Source organism: Chiloscyllium plagiosum, unplaced genomic scaffold (genome assembly GCF_037043375.1).
Source record: "Chiloscyllium plagiosum isolate Xiang-an unplaced genomic scaffold, Cpla_swu_hap1 HiC_scaffold_1, whole genome shotgun sequence".
Classification (NCBI taxonomy): Eukaryota; Metazoa; Chordata; class Chondrichthyes; order Orectolobiformes; family Hemiscylliidae; genus Chiloscyllium; species Chiloscyllium plagiosum.
In genome coordinates, this window is record NW_028270139.1 from 77,162,340 (window position 1) to 77,181,990 (window position 19,651).

Here is a 19,651-nt window from a genome sequence, read left to right on the forward strand (position 1 = left end):
TTTTAAATTATGGTTGCTGGCCCCAAAGTGCTCTCCCACTGACACCTCTGTCACCTGCCCTGCCTTATTTCCCAAGAGTAGGTCAAAGTTTGCACCTTCTCTAGTAGGTACATCCACTTACTGAATCAGAAAATTGTCTTGTACGCACTTAAGAAATTCCTCTCCATCTAAACCTTTAACACAATGGCAGTCCCAGGCAATGTTTGGGAAGTTAAAATCCCCTACCATAACTACCCTATTATTCTTTCAGATCTCCTTACAAGTTTGTTTCACAATTTCCCTCTGACTATTAGGGGGTCTAAAATACAATCCCAATAAGGTGATCATCCCTTTCTTATTTCTCAGTTCCACTCAAATAACTTCCCTGGATGTATTTCCGGGAATATCCTTCCTCAGCACAGCTGTAATGCTATCCCTTTTCAAAAATGCCACTCCCCCTCCTTTCTTGCCTCCCTTTCTATCCTTCTTGTAGTATTTGTATCCTGGAACATTAAGCTGCCCATCCCTGAGCCATGTTTCTTTAAATGCTATGATATCCCAGTCCCATGTTCCTAACCATGCCCAGAATTCATCTGCCTTCCCTGTTAGGCCCCTTGCATTGAAATAAATGCAGTTTAATTTATTAGTCCTACCTTGTCCCTGCCTGCCCTGACTGTTTGATTCACTTCTGTTCTCAACTGTACCGGGTCTCTTTTCTCACTATCTCCCTGGGTCCCACCCCCCCCCCCCCCCATCTTACTAGTTTAAATCCTCCCAAGCAGTTCTAGCAAATTTCCCTGCCAGTATATTAGTCCCCTTCCAATTTAGGTGAAATCCGTCCTTCTTGTACAGGTTACTTCTACCCCAAAAGAGATTCCAATGACCCAAAAATGTGAATCCTTCTCCCATACACCAGCTCCTCAGCCATGCATTCATCTGCTCTATCCTCCTATGCCTGCCCTCACTAGTTCGTAGTACTGGGAGTAATCCAGATATTACTACCCTTGAGGACCTCCTTTTTAAATTTCTGCCTAACTCTCTGTAATCTTCCTTCAGAATCTCAACCTTTTCCCATCCTATATCATTGGTTCCAATGTGGACAATGACCTCTTGCTGGCCCCTCTCCCCCGTGAGAACATTTTGCACCCTCTCTGAGACATCCTTGATCCTGGCACCAGGGAAACAACACACCATTCTGCTTTTTCTCTGCTGGCCACAGAAATGTCTGTCTGTACCTCAGACTACAGAATCCCCTAACACAATTGATCTCTTGGAAGCCGACGTATCCCTCATTGCATTAGAGCCAGTTTCTTAAATCCAGAAACTTGGCTGTGCTACGTTCCCCTGAGAATCCATCACCCCCTACATTTTCCAAAACAGCATACCTGTTTGAAATGGGTATATCCACAAAAGACTCCTGCTCTAAGTGCCTACCTCTCTTACCCTTCCTGAAGTTAACCCATCTATGTGACTGTATCTGAGACTTCCCCCCTTTCCTATAACTGCCATCCATCACATACTGTTGCTTTTGCAAATTCCTCATCACTTCTATCTGTCTCTCCAAACGATCCACTCGATCTGATAAGATTCGCATCCAACAGCATTTATGGCAGATACAATCCGCAGTAACCCTTAAACTCTCTTTAAATTCCCACATCTGACAAGAAGTACATATCACTGCAAAGGCCATTTTTGCTACTTCTCAATCTACAGACCCAGAAAATAACACCGTCTTATTCCTCTACAAACACTGCACCAGGTTAAATTAAGAGCTATGGCTTATATTTTAAGTTTAATCAAGAGACTTATTTCCAAAAAAATATAATCAAGAGAGAACCCATTGTACTCACTAATACAGCCTTTCTCTTGGACATACTTAAAACAACAATTAACTTATCTCATTCTGTGCTGTGAACTTCGCCCAAACCGGTTCCTCCAAGATTAGTTGTGAAATTCACTGTTTGTTAATTTTCCCAGATGCATTCCGATGTCCAGCAACACACGAATTCAAAAACAGCAAAGGCAGTATCTCCACAGAGTCTTTACATATCTAAATTCTCTCTTACTTTCAAGTTTTTTCTCTTGAATCAAAAAAGCAAACACTTTCTGAGGCCTTTTTACATAAACATACTATTTGCCAACTGATGGAGCAAGTATTGTCCACATATTATCATACCAATGGTTGCTTTAATAGCAAGTATGACCAGAACTTGCATCTCTTTTTTACTAAAAAGCATCTAGTAACTAAAGCTACTGCTCAAATTCACAAAGCTGTTGCATTTCAAAAAATATGTTTACAGCAGTTGCATTGATATGTCCACGCCAGATTCCTTCTTACCTGTGAAACTTGCTTCATCCAGTGCCATCTCCTCAAGTTCACAAATTGTACTCTCTGAGATGTGTGTAACTGCACTGCTCTTTGTTGACTTTGGTGTGTGGCTCACAGACTGCTGTATGTTTGTGTCTAGTGTTGGACTGCTGGCACTGTGGGAAAGCTGCTCTTTCAGGCCTTCAATAATAAACACATAGGTTAGAATGTTGGCTGACAAAGAAACATTCAAATCATAGTAATGTGTTCTGCATAGTGAAGAGTGAACGCATGTTATACAATATTCCCCAAGCACCAACTGTGTACATCAACCATTTCAACTCATTTGATGTTAGCATGATATAATTTGGACTTGAGACTATTTCTGCTTGGATAACTTCTTATTAACTACTTGAAATTGGTGCATTTCTTCCTAGTGGTCTTTGCCGAGGATTGAAGTTGTCTAAATTTGTCAAGCTTCTGTTTAAGATGAATATGCATGATTACTAAGAATCGTTGCATAAAGTTGGCATCTTCCTGTGCAAGTGTGGGCTCCATTCAACCTGATTCAAAATTCAATTTTTTTGCATTTCTTTTGAGCTTCTGAGACCTCTTCCTTTAATGATTGACAATCTCTTTTTAATTCTACAATTTTTGACACATCTGATTCTATGGTTACATCACTGGCTGTGGAAATTTCTAAAGCTTGATTTGCTTTCATTAGTGATTGAATGAACACAAGGTTACGTTCTTGCTTCTCAGCAGTGACCTGAAAGCTTCTTCCTCTGTAACTGCAGTCATTACATCTCCTGGACTTGTTTTATGCAACAAGTAGACAATTTTACTTCTTCTGTATATTCTTCAACAAAGGATTCATTATCCTCAGAAGAGTCAAATGAGCTTTCAGGCACAGTGTCCTTGAATTCAAAGGTATAGAAAGCTCTGAAGTTCCAAATTCATGTAAATAAACAACAAATCTCCTGGGTTTCTTTTCTCTTAATTGTATTCCAGAAGACTAAACTACTGTCTGGAAAGATCTCTTATAGTTGGCCACTCTGTCTTTGGCACTTCTTTTCTCACTTCTTTACTTGAACAGAAGTATAAAGCTACACAAAGAAGACCAGTTAATAAAGAATCATAACGATTAGGAATCATGCACAAGATCTCAAAAAGGAGAGGATTTTTTTCTACCCTCAAGGTATTTTCAGAGTGGATTCTGGTAACTGACTTATTTCTATCTTTCCACCAGTCCTCTCTTGTTCTTGTTTCTATAGGCTCCTGTTCAATGGAAACTCATTGTTCATTGTGGCCAGTTGATTTCTGCTTGTTGCTCATATGCATTCTGCCATGGGTCTGCCCTGTACTTTCTTCTGTTTGCCTTTCTTGTTTCAAGGCTCAATGCTTAGGTACATCTTGACAGTCTTTAGCTAGCTGAGCCCCTAGCACCATTAAAGATTCACTTCAGGTATTTTCCCCAAGTCTGGATTTAGATTTCTTAGCTAGCCTCATGGTCTACCGTTACTGGGTGTCACTTTTATGCTTTATGCTGGTCTCTGGTTTTATGGCTTTGGTCACCATTGTCACCATGAGATCTACACTCTTGTGTGTGAACAGCAGTAGGCTTTACTGAACGTAACTATACGCAGAGGATGGTAAAAGGGGACACCTTACTCAGAGCCTTACAGATCAGCACCCTATTTTCATGTGATCTGACACTACTTTGAAATACCACCCTTTGCACATGGTCAGTAGCTATACTCTGTATAATAGTACAATTCTCTTTACATTGAAAATGATAGTCAACACCTGCTAGATCTGATATATGGCCCTCTTCTGCATTCTGTGTTCTGGGATATAAGGCAACCTCCAGGCACTCAGCTCTAGCTATCAAGCACTGGATTGATGTTGCAAACCTGTGCTTTATGTTACTGAAACTACATTTCACATTTCCACAATTAATTTGCCTTCACTTCGTATTTAATTACACTTTATCACCACCATCCCTATAGTCTTTACAAAGACTGTTTCCTGATTTAAATCCATTTAAGTGTTTTAGAAGATGCAAATCATTTTTGCCTGCAGTTGTGGTCAATTGATTTTTCTGACTACTTACATTTATATTTAACTTTGCCCACTTGCTTCATTGGGTGATCTCTCTAATGCAAAGCACAGGCCTCAGAAAAAGGTCTAGTTTATTATCCTGATGAGCCAAGGTAATAACATATTACAAGGTTAGTTCTGCACGAATTAGGTGAGCACCATGCTCAGTGAACAAGAGCTTTCACAGCTCCAGAGACCCATAGAAAATCTACAGTTGGTAAACTGACAATAGATAACTCACTGTGAGCAGCGGCACACATCTGACAAAAATGGAAGTGTTAACACCAACTATTGATTAGTGATAGCTGCAGAATTCACACAAATAAAAATACTCTAACTTTCAATGGTGGCACAACAGCGAATGTGTGATAAAACAGAAATCCATCCAATTAGCTGCCAAAGTTGAAAATAAACAAGACAGCAGGAATGGTCTGTGTGAGACACAGGAAAATGTGTCAGTAGCAAATGATGGCATACACTGTTGTTGTAAGCTCGCACACAGTAATCAGGACCTAGCATGAAAACAGGAAAAACACCAGCAAACATTCAATAAATTAGAAACACCTCTAATGAAACTACAGCAGAACTGCCAGACAATTATGTGACAGTAATCAAAAGCCTACAAAATATCCGAGGGGAGTCCTGCATCAACAAAAAAGTTAAAGTTTACTTTATACTTCCATTCAGTTTTCAATGAATTTAAGTTTCTCACATATGTTGGCATCATATCTGTGCCGAAAAACATGTTAGAAGTGGTAATCAATCTCACTTACAACTTTTCTTCTTTGGTTTCACAAAGCAATGGTCAGAAAATGAAATGACCGTAGCACTCTACAGTTCTGTGAGTTAGCCTCAAAATATACCATCAAATATACCTGTTAGCAACAATCTAGGCACTCATATTCCTTGTTACCTTTATGTTCCAGTTCTTCAAAGCTGTCTTCTTTAAGCACAGAGTGAGATGAAGTAGACATTTTCTGTGGATTAATTAATAGATTTTAGAAATTAAAAAACACGCAAATCATAATATTATCCATGAATACATAAAATACAAGCTACTGCTTTTTGAATTTCCGTACTTGATTTAACATAAGGGGACAGCATTAGTTTTATAAAAGGAACTTGAAACACGGGCTTAAAATAATCACAGGTATCACTGGAATACAAGTGGTCATGTTTTAATGTAGATGAGACACCAGACAGCTCAGCTGAAATCAATATTTTACCAAAAGACAAGGAAGCAGTCTGCCTCATCTGGGGATGAGTGAAAGGACCCCTATGTTGTATGTTTCACGCTTTGATGAGAATATTTGCATGTTGGAGATTAAAACATCACTTCCATTTGTCATGCTTGGAGAAAATGAACTTGCACATGGAAAAGCACAAACAAGCTTGTATTTCAAGAAGCTACTTTTGGCAAAGAGATGAAAGATTCATTTTTGACTACAGAAATAAAACTTTCTGAAAAAAGGTCCCTTTCTAACTCTCAAGTGAAATAGTGGCTGGTGACAATATGAAATAGAAAGAAATATCAGAATACTGAGACCATAAAAGTATAACTGAGTTAATCATTAGTGCTGATGATCCAAAATACCAACTAAGCAACCATAGTCTTAGATTAAAACCTTATGCTTCCAAGCCATTCTAAGGATTTTAAATTGTATAATTCTTCCATATCTTTGTACTAAACATTATGCCTTCTCAGCTCTTAAATGAGTTGAGCTGAAGTGTCTGTTTCCATGCTGTACATCGTTATGACTCTAAGACTCCAGTAGAGTTGATCAGGGGGAGTCAATGGATTCTGTTTATTCGGACTTTCATAATTGTTTTGATAAAGTCCCACCTGAGAGATTAATGTGTAAGTGTTAAGCGCATGAGATCAGAGGTAGTGTATTGAGGTGGATAAAAAAATTGGTTAGCAAATGGGAAACAAAAAGTAGAAATAAGTGGGTCTTTTTCCTGAATGGCAGTCAGTGATCATATATCCCTCCCCTCCCCTATCAGCATTCCGTAAAGACCACTCCCTCCGTGACTCCCTCGCCAGATCCACACCCCCCACCAACCCAACCTCCACTCCCGGCACCTTCCCCTGCAACCGCAGGAGGTGCAAGACTTGCGCCCACACCTGCCCCCTCACCTCCCTCCAAGGCCCCAAAGGAAACTTCCATATCCGCCACAGATTCACCTGCACCTCCACACACATCATCTATTGCATCCTCTGCACCCGATGTGGCCTCCTCTATATTGGGGAGACAGGCCGCCTACTTGCGGAGCGTTTCAGAGAACACCTCTGGGACACCCGGACCAACCAACCCAACCACCCTGTGGCTCAACACTTCAACTCCCCCTCCCACTCCACCAAGGATATGCAGGTCTTTGGACTCCTCCATCGCCAGACCACAACAACACGACGGTTGGAGGAAGAGCGCCTCATCTTCCGCCTAGGAACCCTCCAACCACAAGAGATGAACTCGGATTTCACCAGTTTCCTCATTTCCCCTCCCCCCACCTTATCTCAGTCAAATCCATCGAATTCAGCACCGCCTTCCTAACCTGCAATCTTCTTCCTGACCTCTCCGCCCCAACCCCAGTCTGACCTATCACCCTCACCTTGACCTCTTTCCACCTATCACATTTCCGATGCCCCTTCCCCAAGTCCCTCCTCCCTACCTTTTATCTTAGCCTGCTGGACAAACTTTCCTCATTCCTGAAGAAGGGCTTATGCCCGAAACGTCGATTCTCCTGTTCCCTGGATGCTGCCTGACCTGCTGCGCTTTTCCAGCAACACATTTTCAGACAGTGATTAGTGGGCTACCACAGGGATGGTACTAGGACCCCTGCTATTCACAATATACTTTAATGATTTAGATGAGGGAACCAAGTGTAATATTCAACATTTGCAGATGATGCAAAGCTGGATGGGAGGGTGAACTGTGGGAAGGATGCAAAGAAGTTGCAGTGTGATTTGAGCAAGCTGAACATGTGAGCAAATGCATGACAGATGCAGTATATTGTGGATAAATATAAGGTAATCCACTTTGGTAGCAAAAGTAAGAAAGCAGATTATTATTTGAATGGCTGTGAATTGAGGGAGAGAAATATTCAACAAGACCTGGGTGTCCGAGTGCACCAATTGGTGAAAGTAAGCATGCATGTGCAGCAGGCAATAAAGAAAGTAAACTTTGTGTTGGCCTTCATAGCGAGAGGTATCAAGTGCAGAGGCAACAATGTCTTATTACAATTATACAGGGATTTTGGTGAGGCCACACCTGGAATATTGCGTGCACTTTTAATCTCCTTATCCGAGGAAGGATGTTCTTGCTTATAGAGGGACCGCAGCAAAGGTTTACCAAATTGATTCTTGGGACAGCAGGACTGACTTATGAGGTGAGATTGAGTCAGTTAGGATTGTATTCACTGGAGTTTAGAAGAATGAGGGGGATCTGATAAAAACTTATAAAATCCTAACAGGACTAGACAAGGTAGATGCAGGAAGGATGTTCCTGATGGTGGAGGAGTTAAAATCAGAAGTCATGGTTTAAGGGAAACCTAAAGAATGGTGGATGCAGTAAACCAGAAACAAAAATAGAATTTGCTGGAAAAGCTCAGCAGGTCTGGCAGCATCTGTGGAGAGAAATCAGAGTTAACATTTTGTGTCAAGTGACAATTCTTCAGAATAGTTCTGAGGAAGGGTTACTTGACCCGAAACATTAACTCTGATTTCTCTTCACAGATGTTGCCAGACCTGCTCAGATTTTCTAGCAATTTCTATTTTTGCTCATAGTTTAAGAATAAGGGGTAAATCTTTAAGGACCAAGATGAGGAGACATTTCATCACCCATCAGAGTGATGAGCCTGTAAAATTCATGGTCACTCGAAATGGTTGAGACCAAAACATTATCTGTTTTCAAGAGGGAGGTAGATATAGCTCTTGTGCCGAAAGATATCAAGAGATATCAGTGCAGGACAGGATTAGGATATTGATCTTGACATATTGATCATAAGACCACATTGAATAATGGAGCAGGCTCAAGGTGACACATGGCCTACTCCTGGTCCTCACTCCCCCACCCTGAGCTCATTTGGGCTATTCAACTCACCTCCTGATCCTCGATCTTATTCCAGTAACCAGTGGCCACCAGGCTTCCCTATCTGCTCTCCACATTAGCTAATGGCACCTAATGCTCTGCCCATCATTCCCCAAACTCCATGTTTGAACCTGTCCAATTAGATTTTCACCACCAAGGCAATTCTTTTCTGGGCATCTAATACACCTTTTCCTTTTGGAAGAAGCAGTGGAAGCATTCACAAGCTGGTCAGTCTGTTGAACTGGAATATCTCTGGCCAATCAGACCTGGCAGCGACTTGAACTTGGAGCATCTGACCCAGAGGTAAGGATACTACCATTGTGCCAGAATACCTCCATGACACAGTTCTAAAATGGTTTTTGACTAAGTCACAAATAACATCCTGTTTGACTCTGCCAAAAGTAAGATTTCTTTCTTTATTCCCCTCAAACTACCTGTAACCTTTGACATGGTTGACCAGACATCTTTGTCCAAGTGTCTTTCCACACTTCTCCAGCTGTATGGGATTCTTCACTTGGTTTATTTATCCAAGGATTTCTTCTTCCACTCCTACAGTGTTCCTTGGTGCTCCAAGTATCTAACCCTGACCCTCTCTGATTTCTCAGCTACTTGCTGAAACTATTGTGACATCATCTGAAAGCACAGTTTTAGTTTTAGATATGCTGATGGCGTCCAACTCCACCATATCACCACCTCTCTCAATTCCTCCAGTCTTGCCAAATCATCAGACTGCTTATCTTCTCATGTGTCAGTACTATTGTCACCCATCCCCAGTCAATGCTACTTTCCCTAGCTATGAAACCTTCTCTGGCAATTGGTTGAGATTGGATCAGATAGTTCACAACCTGGCTATTATACTTAACCCTGTGGTGAACGCCAATGTCATTCTAAAACTTTTCATTTCATATTCTGTGACAGCACCTAAGCTTGCCCTGCCTCAAAGCACTTTCTGCTGAAATCCTCGTTTATGACTTTCTTACCTCTCAACTTGATTCTTTCAGTGCACTGACTGTCTTCCACATTTTGTCCTCTATTAATTTGGAGTCATCCAACATTCTGCTGCCTTACTTATACCAAGTCTCATTTACATATCATGGTAAAAACTGGCTCCCAGTCAAGCAACACTTTAATTTTAATATCTTACCCTTGTTTCCAAAACCCTGTTTGTCCTCACCACTCCCTTTCTCTGTAGACGTTAACCCTAAGACTCTCAGACTGACACCTAATTTAGGTTTCTTGAGCATCCCCAGTTTTGATCTTTCCATTGCCGGTGGTTCTCAGGTCCTAACTTCTGGAGTATTCTTACTAAACCTACTTGACTCACCAGCTCTTTTCCTTTACAATGTCAATTTGGACAGAGCTTTCCTACCATTTCCCCTAATACCTGCTTATGTGGCAGGGATTCTAATTTTGTTTTATAATGCTTCTAGAAAGGAAACTTGAGGTATTTTACTGTGTTAAAGGCACTGTATAAATGTAAATGTTCTCATACATTGTAGAAGCCCACCAATTATTATCTAATGACTTCAATGCCGTGTAAAGCTGATATTCACAAATTTAAAGAATCAGCTTTCCAGGGTTACTATCAAGATCAAGATAAAAAATTATCTGTTCTGTTTCTGCCTTCATCTTTCTTTGATAAAATATTCAAAACACAATTTTCCTACCGTGCACCTGGATTTTCTTATTTGCTGGGTCTTTGTGACTTCCTTTGTATGCTTTAATATCAAACCCAGAGAAGTAGAGTTTCCTAGAAAAAGTCAAAATATTTTATATTTTTGGGACACAGAATATTAAATTATTAATAAACACTGATAAGTGCAAGAGCAAAGTTTTAAATCGAGGATAAATATTGGATCATAATGGAAGTAGGTCTCTATTTTAACTTGGAGTAAGCTACAGTAATCCCGTCCCATGTCCCGTTTTTCAAACTTCACAATGATTTTTATTACAGTTGAGCCCATTATGAATGCCTGACTGAGTTTTTTAATAGGTATTTTTATTGAAAAAAGAAAATTTTAGAAGTTTTTTTACAAAATTACATACGTAATGCAAACAAGTATAAACACCAATATAAAATTAAATAAGTAAAAAAAGAAAGAAATAATAACCAAAACAAAAAAAAGAGAAAAACCCAACTAACTACTGATCTATCCTACAAACAACCAAAACATAAAACAGGATATCATACATTACTAGTGATAAACAACAGAATAATTAAATAACTAAGTACATGCTCAAAATAGATTTACATCAAGTCATAATGAAACCCGTATTTATACGGAATTCCTTCTCCCGGGGGTCCACAGACTAGCCAGAACCACTACCACAGTCAGACAAAAGCCCTGGACAATATGGCCAAAATATCTGTGTTGATATAGTTCAAAAAGAGCTGCCATATTTTATAGAATAATTCCATTTTTTGGTGCACCATATTTGTGAGGAAGTCAAGGGGGATATATTCCATGATTAACTTTGTGCCAGTTTGAAAGTCCTGGAGGGCCTTCAGCTGCCCAATTCACTAAAATACTTTTCCTTGCACAAAAGGAGAGAATGGAAAATAGTTTCCTCCCATGCACATCCAGGGAGGGGAAATCTGAAAAGCCCAAGAGTAGAGACACTGGATCCAATCTAATCTCTGTACTCAAGATCTCTGTCAAGGCATGCGCTACTCTGTCCCAATACCTACGGATCTTAAGACATGTCCATAGACAATGCGTGAGAGTGCCAACTTCTATTTTGCATTTAGGACACATTGAGGATGCTCCTACCTTAAATTTTGCAAGTTTTTCAGGTACTATATGAGCCCTGTGGAGTATCTTTAATTGAATAGCTTGAGTTCTATTACAAATAGAGCTCTTTCTGGCATTTTCCCAGATGTCCTCCCACATTTCTAAAGAGATTTCTAACCCCAGTTCTTGGTTCCATGTTTTAAATAATCAGTCCATGTCTTTCAATACCTCATTATATAATGAGTGATAAAGAGTACTGACCGAGCGCGGACCCATCGGCCATAGCACTCTTCTTTTCCTATCCGATTTGTAGGGATTGCCTATCAATGTGGTCTTCTTCTGTATATAATCTCATATTTGAAAACACTGAAAAAGGTCCCTGTTAGGCAGTCCAAACTTCTGGTGCAACTGCTCAAAAGACATCATAACCTCCCCATCGAACAGGTCTCCCAAGGAAGAGAAACCTCTGGACTTCCAAGTTTTAAATGTAGCATCTGTCAGCCCTGGCTGAAATCCTGTTGCTCCCACTATAGGAGTATAAGGAGAGGTTTTTTGCAGGTTACCCTCATCTTGTCGCATTATCCTCCAGGCTTTAATTGTATTTAATACAATAGGGTTTTTGCAATAGTCCATAATTGCTCTCATCTTATCCACAAATAAAAGATTGATATGGGGACACTTTGCTTGGGAGGTCTTAATGTCTAACCAAATTGATTGTGGGTCACAAGAGTCCCAAACAGCTACATAAGATAATAAAGAGCTCAACTGATACCTCCTAAAGTCTGGAAAGTCCAGTCCTCCCCTTGCCTGTGGAAGCTGCAGCTTTTCTAATTTGATAAGGGGCCGTCTATGATTCCAGATAAAGGAACCAAGCCAGCCGTGGAGCTTATGTAACACCAGTCTCAGCAACATCAGGGGGAGCATTCTCATAGGATATAGAAGGGGAGGGAGAATATTCATTTTAACTAGGGCTACTCTGCCTTACCAGGATATTGGGAGATCTCCCCAGCATTGAAGGTCCTGCCTTATTTTTTCTAATAGGTGCACAAAACTGGCTTTATACAGCTGACCAAATAGTGGGATGATAGAAATACCTAAGTATAGAAAACCTTCCAGTGACCACCAAAAGAGAAAGCAAGATCCGCCCGGTAAGTTGGATATACTGGCGAGACCACCCAATGGCATGGCCTCCGATTTCATAAAATTGATTTTATAGCCTGAGAACATACTAAATAGATTGACCACTTGAATTAGGCAGGGCACGGATATCAAAGGATCACTTAGGAAAAAGAGGACATCATCTGCATAGAGAGTAATTTTATGTTTACCTGAACTAACCCTCGGAGCCATTATTTTAGGGTCAGTCCATATAATTTCCGCTAGTGGTTCGATTACTAGCGTGAATAATAATGGTGAGACAGGACATCCCTGATGACAGCCCCTACCAACACTGAAGCTATTCGAACCTAAACTATTGGTGATCACAGCTGCTTTGGGGTCATTGTATAAATCTGAGACCCATTTAGAAAATACCTCTCTGACACCGAATCTTTCCAGTGTATAAAAAAGATATGACCATTCTACCCGATCAAATGCCTTCTTTGCATCCAAGGAGGCAACTCACTCCAGTATTCTTTCCTGTTGACAGGCTTGTATAAAGTTTAAGACCCTTCTAATATTATTAGTTGATCTGTCGCTCTTAATAAACTCCGTCTTGTCCTCTTTTATGATGTATGGTAAGACCCTCTCCAATCTTAATGCTAACATTTTACAAATAATTTTAAAATCCACATTTAGCAAAGATATTGGTCTATATGATGAGCAATCTTCTGGGGCCTTGCTTTTTTTAAGAATGAGTGAGATGTTTGCTTTTCTCAACGAAGGCGGGAGGCAGCTCTGACTATGTGAGTAATTATACATATTTATAAGTGGCCCAGCCAGTTCCCCTATAAATTCTTTATAAAACCAAACCTGGATTCCGTCTGGTCCAGGTGCGTTGCCACTCTGAAGCTGTCTAATTGCATCGAGTACTTCCTGGGTTGTCAGGGGGGCATTCAAGATCGACACCTGCTCTGAGGTTAAGCCCGGAAAGGCCAAGTTTTTAAACAAGGACTCCATCTTCTCAGTTCTATCCTCACAGTCCTGTGATTTATACAGTTCAAGATAGAACTTTCTAAAGGCTGTATTGATTTTTTTACGATCACAAGTCAGAGTTCCAGCACTTTCTCTAATGGACATAATAGCTTGAGGAGCCTTTTTTGTTCCTAGCAAGATATGCTAGGTATATTCGAGGCTTGTCATATAATCCCTGCTTTGCGAATAATATTTCCCTCTTTGCTGTTTGGGTAAGTGCGGTATTCAGGGCTCCCCTAAGGGCTGTGATCCTTTGTAGCTTAGTAATAGAGGGCCTATCAACATATGCTGTCTCAACTGCCTTCAAACGAGCCTCAAGCAGGCTCTGTTCTTCTTCCTTTTGTCTTTTTTGGGTCGCAGAATATGAGATGACCAAATCTCGCGCATAAGCCTTAATGGTCTCTCACATCGTCGATGGGTTATTGCCATACCTGAATTAATTTCCAAAAAGATTTTGAATTCCTGAGAAAAATATTTTATATATTTGCTATCCTTCAGTAAGAAAGAATCCATACGCCAATTTTGGGGGCCTATCCCATAGTCCCTAGTCTTGACTTCCATATATACTGCGTCATGATCAGAAATAGCTATATTACCTATTTTGCAAGACATTATGGAAATTCAAAAGGGTCAAGGGAGCAAAGAACATATCAATTCTAGTATGGCACTTGTGTGGGTTAGAGTAGAAAATAAAGTCTCTCCCCTGGGGGTGAAGGCACCTCCAAACATCTACTCGCCCTAGCTCCCTATTCAGATCCGCCAGTTGTCTAGATCCAAGAGATATACCCATAGTACTCTCAGGTATCCTATCTGTCTCTGGGTCCATAATAGTTAAAATCTCCTCCTATAATTGTATGATGGACCCCCAAAAGCCATCAACTTAGAGAACGCTTCTGTTACAAATTTAAAGGGTGTGCCGAGGGGGGGCAATTAAGATTCAAAATTCCATATTCTTCTCCATATATTAGGGCTTTGATCAGTATATACAGTCCAGACTCATCTTTTATCTGGCTTAAGATTTGGAAAGGAAGATTCTTCCGAATGAGAATGACTACTCCCCTAATTTTTGAAATGAAAGATGAGAAAAAAGCCTGATCAAATCCACCCTGTTGTAGCTTTAAGTACTCTCTGTCAAATAGATGTGTCTCCTGTAAGAGAACTATGTCAACCCTTTCTTTTTTGAGACTTGATAATATCTTTTTCCTTTTGATTGGTGAATTACTCCCCTTGACATTCCAGGTGCACCACCTAAGTGAATGGCTAGCCATGATGGTCCAGGCAAGCCCGAGACCCCCCAGGAGGAAGAATCCCACCCTTGAATAAAGACCATAGAAAATTCATAAATGCAAAAATTATTTAAAATATTTACACCAACACAATTAAAAACTATTCCTAAGTAACAAAAACGCAAAACACATTTGAAAGGAGACTTTCCCCCTTGCTCCCAGGGGACGTGACTACCTGTCAATAACCCCACAATAACCTAGAGCCCTGCCCTCGGCTCAGGCATTATAGAATGGAGTAAACAAATTCAAGTACTCTATAAAACCGAAGTTAAAAGTGAGTGACCCACCCCCACCCCCACACCAATGCCTACGTGCGTTTAACAAGCATAATACAAAATATAACTATATAAAACTACAAAGTTACAATCCCAGCAAGTATTAGGTAACTAAGTAAAATGACAAAAGATGAAAACCCCGGTCTAAAGAGAGGTAGAACAAAACAAACCTCCCTCCCACACAAATCGAATAAGCCGCATGACCTGTAAAAAAGAAACCAAAGAGAGAGTAAAGAATAAGCCCCCCCTCCCCCACCACCCCAGGGAAAGTTAATGGAAAAGAGATGAAGAAGGAAAAAAGGGTAAACAAAGGGGGGGCAAAATAAAATCGTTATCCATACGGTTTAAATCCCGCAGTCTATTTAAGAGAGTCCAAGAATTCTTTAGCTTGGACCGGTGATCCAAAGTTATATCCAGTTCCTTCATGGCTGAAGCGCAGCGTTGCTGGGTAATGCATGGAACATTGAATATTTAGGTCTCTTAGTCGCTTCTTCACCTCATCGAACGCCCTCCTCTTGCAGACCATGGTTGGACAGAAGCGCTGGAATAACATTATTCTAGAACCCTTGTGCATCATGGCCTGGGGATCCTTCCCCAGGACACTGGAGGCTTCCAGGAGCATTTGCTTTTCTCTATAACATTGGAGTCAGAATAGAACCGGGCAGGGGCGCTGGTCCGACCCGGGCCTGCATACAGAAACCCGGTGGGCCCACTCCACCCGCACTTGGCCTGGTCCTGACTCCAACTTGAAATATTTGTGGGAGCCATCGCTCCAGAAAGTCTACAAGTTGGCCATCCTTGTCCGTTTCGGTAAAGCCCAGCAATCGAATATTTTTTCGACTGCCCCAATTGTCGAGGTCGTCGATGTGCTCCTCACTGCTTGAGAGCCCGGACCCGAGCCACGGACGACTGGGCAGCAGTCTCCGAGGCCGCGGTCCGTTGCTCCGCCTCTCCGATGCGCTGCTCAAGTTTTTCGATTTCTCGGTCATGCTTCTGCAGCATGACCAGGAATGACTCCCACCTGGACCTGGGGCTCCGCAATAAAAGCGTCGACCTTCTCTTGAAGTTTGTTGATCCCGGAGATCAGGCTCACCTCTGCAGGTAAGTCCCCTGAAGCAAGCCGCAGGCATCTCTGCTGCTGTGGGAGGGGGTGGGGAAGGGGCCCCTGCCTGTTGCGAACTGCGGGAACTTTTTCCCTTAGTCATTTTAAAAACAACACCAAACTGTCCAAGTTTGATGTAAAATGGATAACTATGCTGTGCAAAAGCTATATTAAATGATTTAAATTGTGTGGTGAAGGCGGTTGCCCCATTTTCCCGAGTCTTAGGCAGAGCACTACTGACTCAGACTTGCTGGGTCGCCGCCATCTTGAATCTCCCACCTGACTGAGCTTTAAATGTTCCAAAAACACATCACAACACTGTTCACAATTTGATTGACAATTTTAAGAGGCTATTAAAATATCAACTATCTTTAGTATGATTAATGAATAAAAGTTTATTTTTACAGCAGGTTAACCACTTGAATGGTTTAAAAGTGTTGAACAGGTTTCATGAAAGAGAACTCTTTTCAACATCAAGTATGAGTGAGAGATAATTTCAATTGCCAGAAGTTTTTTTTACAACTCCAAATAGCTCCTGTGGTTGCTCGTAGTGAATTGAGATGACATGGACAATATGATGGAAACTGAAGGTGAAATGTGGGCATGAGGTGGCATGGGGTATGGGGCTGAGGAGGCTTTCCATTTTAACTTAACTAATTCTCTGCAGTTTCTGTCCTGAAATGGAAGAGTCTCAAAAGAGACAATATACCTGCTTTTGGCTGCAATCTTTCTCCTCTAAATTACCCCAAAAACTTTTAATCACTAGGTTTCTAAGCTAAGCTTAATTCTTTATTGTCCTGAAACACAAACAAGCTAACAACCTTTGATGTTTACTCCACCTGTCATAAGACATCCCAGTAGAAACAATTTTCCATTAACACACCAGGGATATCCTGCTCTTTGACTCATACTGGATTCAGTGACTATTCTGGAAAGATCTTGCTCTTTTTTAATTAATTCCTTCACAAAAGTTACCAATAACCATATGCCACAATTTGAAGATATTAACTTTAAAACTGGAGTTTATATATAAATTATATACACCTCACACACATTTCACCACAACACATACATATGATATAAACATTATAACTCAATTGCCAAGATGTCAAAGTTATAGAAAATAGGACTGGATTAAGATTCCAATGCAGGGGTGAAATTGAGTTGTGGCTCCCGAAGTCAAATCAGGAAGGGGTCAGGCATGTAGTACAGGTCTCTAGCATTCTCTTAGTTGTACAAGCTTCCTCATCACTGAAGTTAAACTGACTGGCCAATAATTGCTGTGTTATCCTTTTTTGTAACATTTTGTAATTTTCCAGTCCTCCAGCATCACCCCAGCGTCTACGGAGGACCTTAAATTTATGGCTAATGTCTCTGTAATTTCCACTTCCACTTCCTTTAGTATCTTTGGAACTATCTCTTCCAGTCATGATACCTTATCAAGTTTAATTACAAACAACCTATTCAATATCCCTTCCTTATCAATTTTAAACAATTCTAATGTCTTAGTTACTTCTCTTTCACCACAGCATTTGTAGCTTCTTCCTCCTTGAAAAAGATAGATGCTTTCCAGCCTGCTCCACCATTTAATAAGATCATGGCTGATCTTTTTGTGGCCTCAGCTTCACTTACCCGCCCTCTCAACATAACCCTTAATTCCTTTGCTGTTCAAAAAATTATCTATCTTAGCTTTAAAAACATTTACTGAGGAAGCCTCAACTACTTCACTGGGCAGGGAATTCCATAGATTCACAACCCTCTGGGTGAAGAAGTTCCTTCTCTATTCAGTCCTAAATCTGCTCCCCCTAATTTTGAAGCTATGCCCTCTTGACCTAGTTTTACCCACCAGTGGAAACATCCTCTCTACTTATATCTTATCTATTCCCATCATAATTTTATATATTTCTATAAGATCCACCCTCATTCTTCTAAATTTCAATGAATATCATCCCAGTCTACTCAGTCTCTTCTCATAAACCAATCCCCTCAACTCCAGAATCAACCGAATGAACCTCCTCTGTACCCCCTCCAGTGCCAGTACATCCTTTCTCAAGTAAGGAGACCAAAGCTGCATGCAGTACTCTAGGTGTGGCCTCACCAGCACCTAGACAGCTGCACCATACCTCTCTGCTTTTAGACTCATTCCTTTAACAATGAAGGACAAAGTTCCATTTGCCTTCTTAATTACCTGTTGCACCTGCAGACCAACCTTCTGTGATTCATGCACAAGGACACCCAGGGCTTCTGCACAGCAGTGTGCTGCAATTTTCTACCATTCAAGTAATAGTCCTTTTTACTGTTATTCCGACCAAAATGGATAACTTCACATTTATTAACATTGTACGCCATCTGTCAGACCTTTGCCCATCACTTAAACTATCTATGTCCCCTTGCAAAGTCCTCTGCACACTTTGCTTTACCACTCATCTTCGTGTCATCCACAAACTTTGACACACTTCTGGCAATTGAAATTATCTCTCACTTGTACTTGATGTTGAAAAGGGTTCTCTTTCATGAAACCTACTCAACACTTTTAAACCCATTCAAGTGGTTAACCTGCTGTGAAAATAAACTGTTATTCATTAATCATACTAAAGACAGTTGATATTTTAATAGCCTCTTAAAATTGTCATAGAGATGTATAGCACAGAAACACACCCTTCAGTCCAACTCAACCATCTGACCAGATATCCTAAATTAATCTAGTCCCATTTCCCAGCACTTGGCCCATATCTCTCTATTCATATACCCATCCAGATGCCTTTTAAATGTTGTAATTGAACCAGCCTCCACCATTTACTCTGGCAGCTCATTCCAAACACACACCACTCTCTGCTTGAAAAAGTTGCCCCTTAGCTTCCTTTTAAATCTTTCCCCTCCGACCCTAAACCTATGCCCTCTAGTTCTGTATTCTCGCAAGCCTGGGAAAAGACCTTGTCTATTCACACTATCCATGCCCCTCATGATTTTATAAACCTCTATAAGGTCACCCCTCAGCATCTGACATTCCAGGAAAACAGCCCTAACCTATTCAGCCCTTCCCTATAGATCAAACCCTCCAAACCTGGCAACATCCTTGTAAATCTTTTCTGAACCCTTTCATGTTTCACATCTTTCCTATAGCAGGGAGATCAGAATTGCATGTAATATTCCCAAGTTGGACTAGCCAATGTCCTGTACAGTTGGAACATGATCTCCCAACTCCTATGCTCAATGCTCTGACCAATAAAGGAAAGCATACCAAGCGCCTTCTTCACTATCCTATCTGCCTGCCACTCTACTTTCAAGGAGCTATGAACCTGCACTCCAAGGTCACTTGTTCAGCAACACTCCTCAGGATCTTACCATTAAGTATATACGTCCTGCCCTGATTATCAATATTACGAAGCAATTGAAATGAATCTGAAGTGACAAAGACTTGGAAACTTAAATAAGAATTCTCTTAAATTCCATGGTTAAAAATCATGCAACATCAGGTTATAGTCCTGATTTGGAGATGTCGGTATTGGACTGGGGTGTCCAATGCTAAAGATCACACACTGCTTCTTCATCAGGTGATTGTGGAGAATAAGATTGTAAGACACAGAATTTATAGCAAAAGTTTCCAGGAACAGCGCTCCGAAAGCTAGTGCTTCCAATTAAACCTGT

The 19,651-nt window shown here is 40.8% G+C and overlaps 1 protein-coding gene across 1 annotated transcript in view; it reads right to left on the reverse strand.

The window, feature by feature from the left end:
* Positions 1-19,651, reverse strand: part of LOC148152146 (uncharacterized) — a 173,984-nt gene that overhangs the window by 53,949 nt on the left and 100,384 nt on the right. The window contains exons 12-14 of the mRNA XM_087991054.1: positions 10,143-10,225; positions 5,301-5,364; positions 2,318-2,488 (exon numbers count right to left, since the gene is read on the reverse strand). Coding sequence (XP_087847180.1) covers positions 2,318-2,488; positions 5,301-5,364; positions 10,143-10,225 — 318 coding nt within the window. The remainder of the gene's footprint in view (positions 1-2,317; positions 2,489-5,300; positions 5,365-10,142; positions 10,226-19,651) is intronic.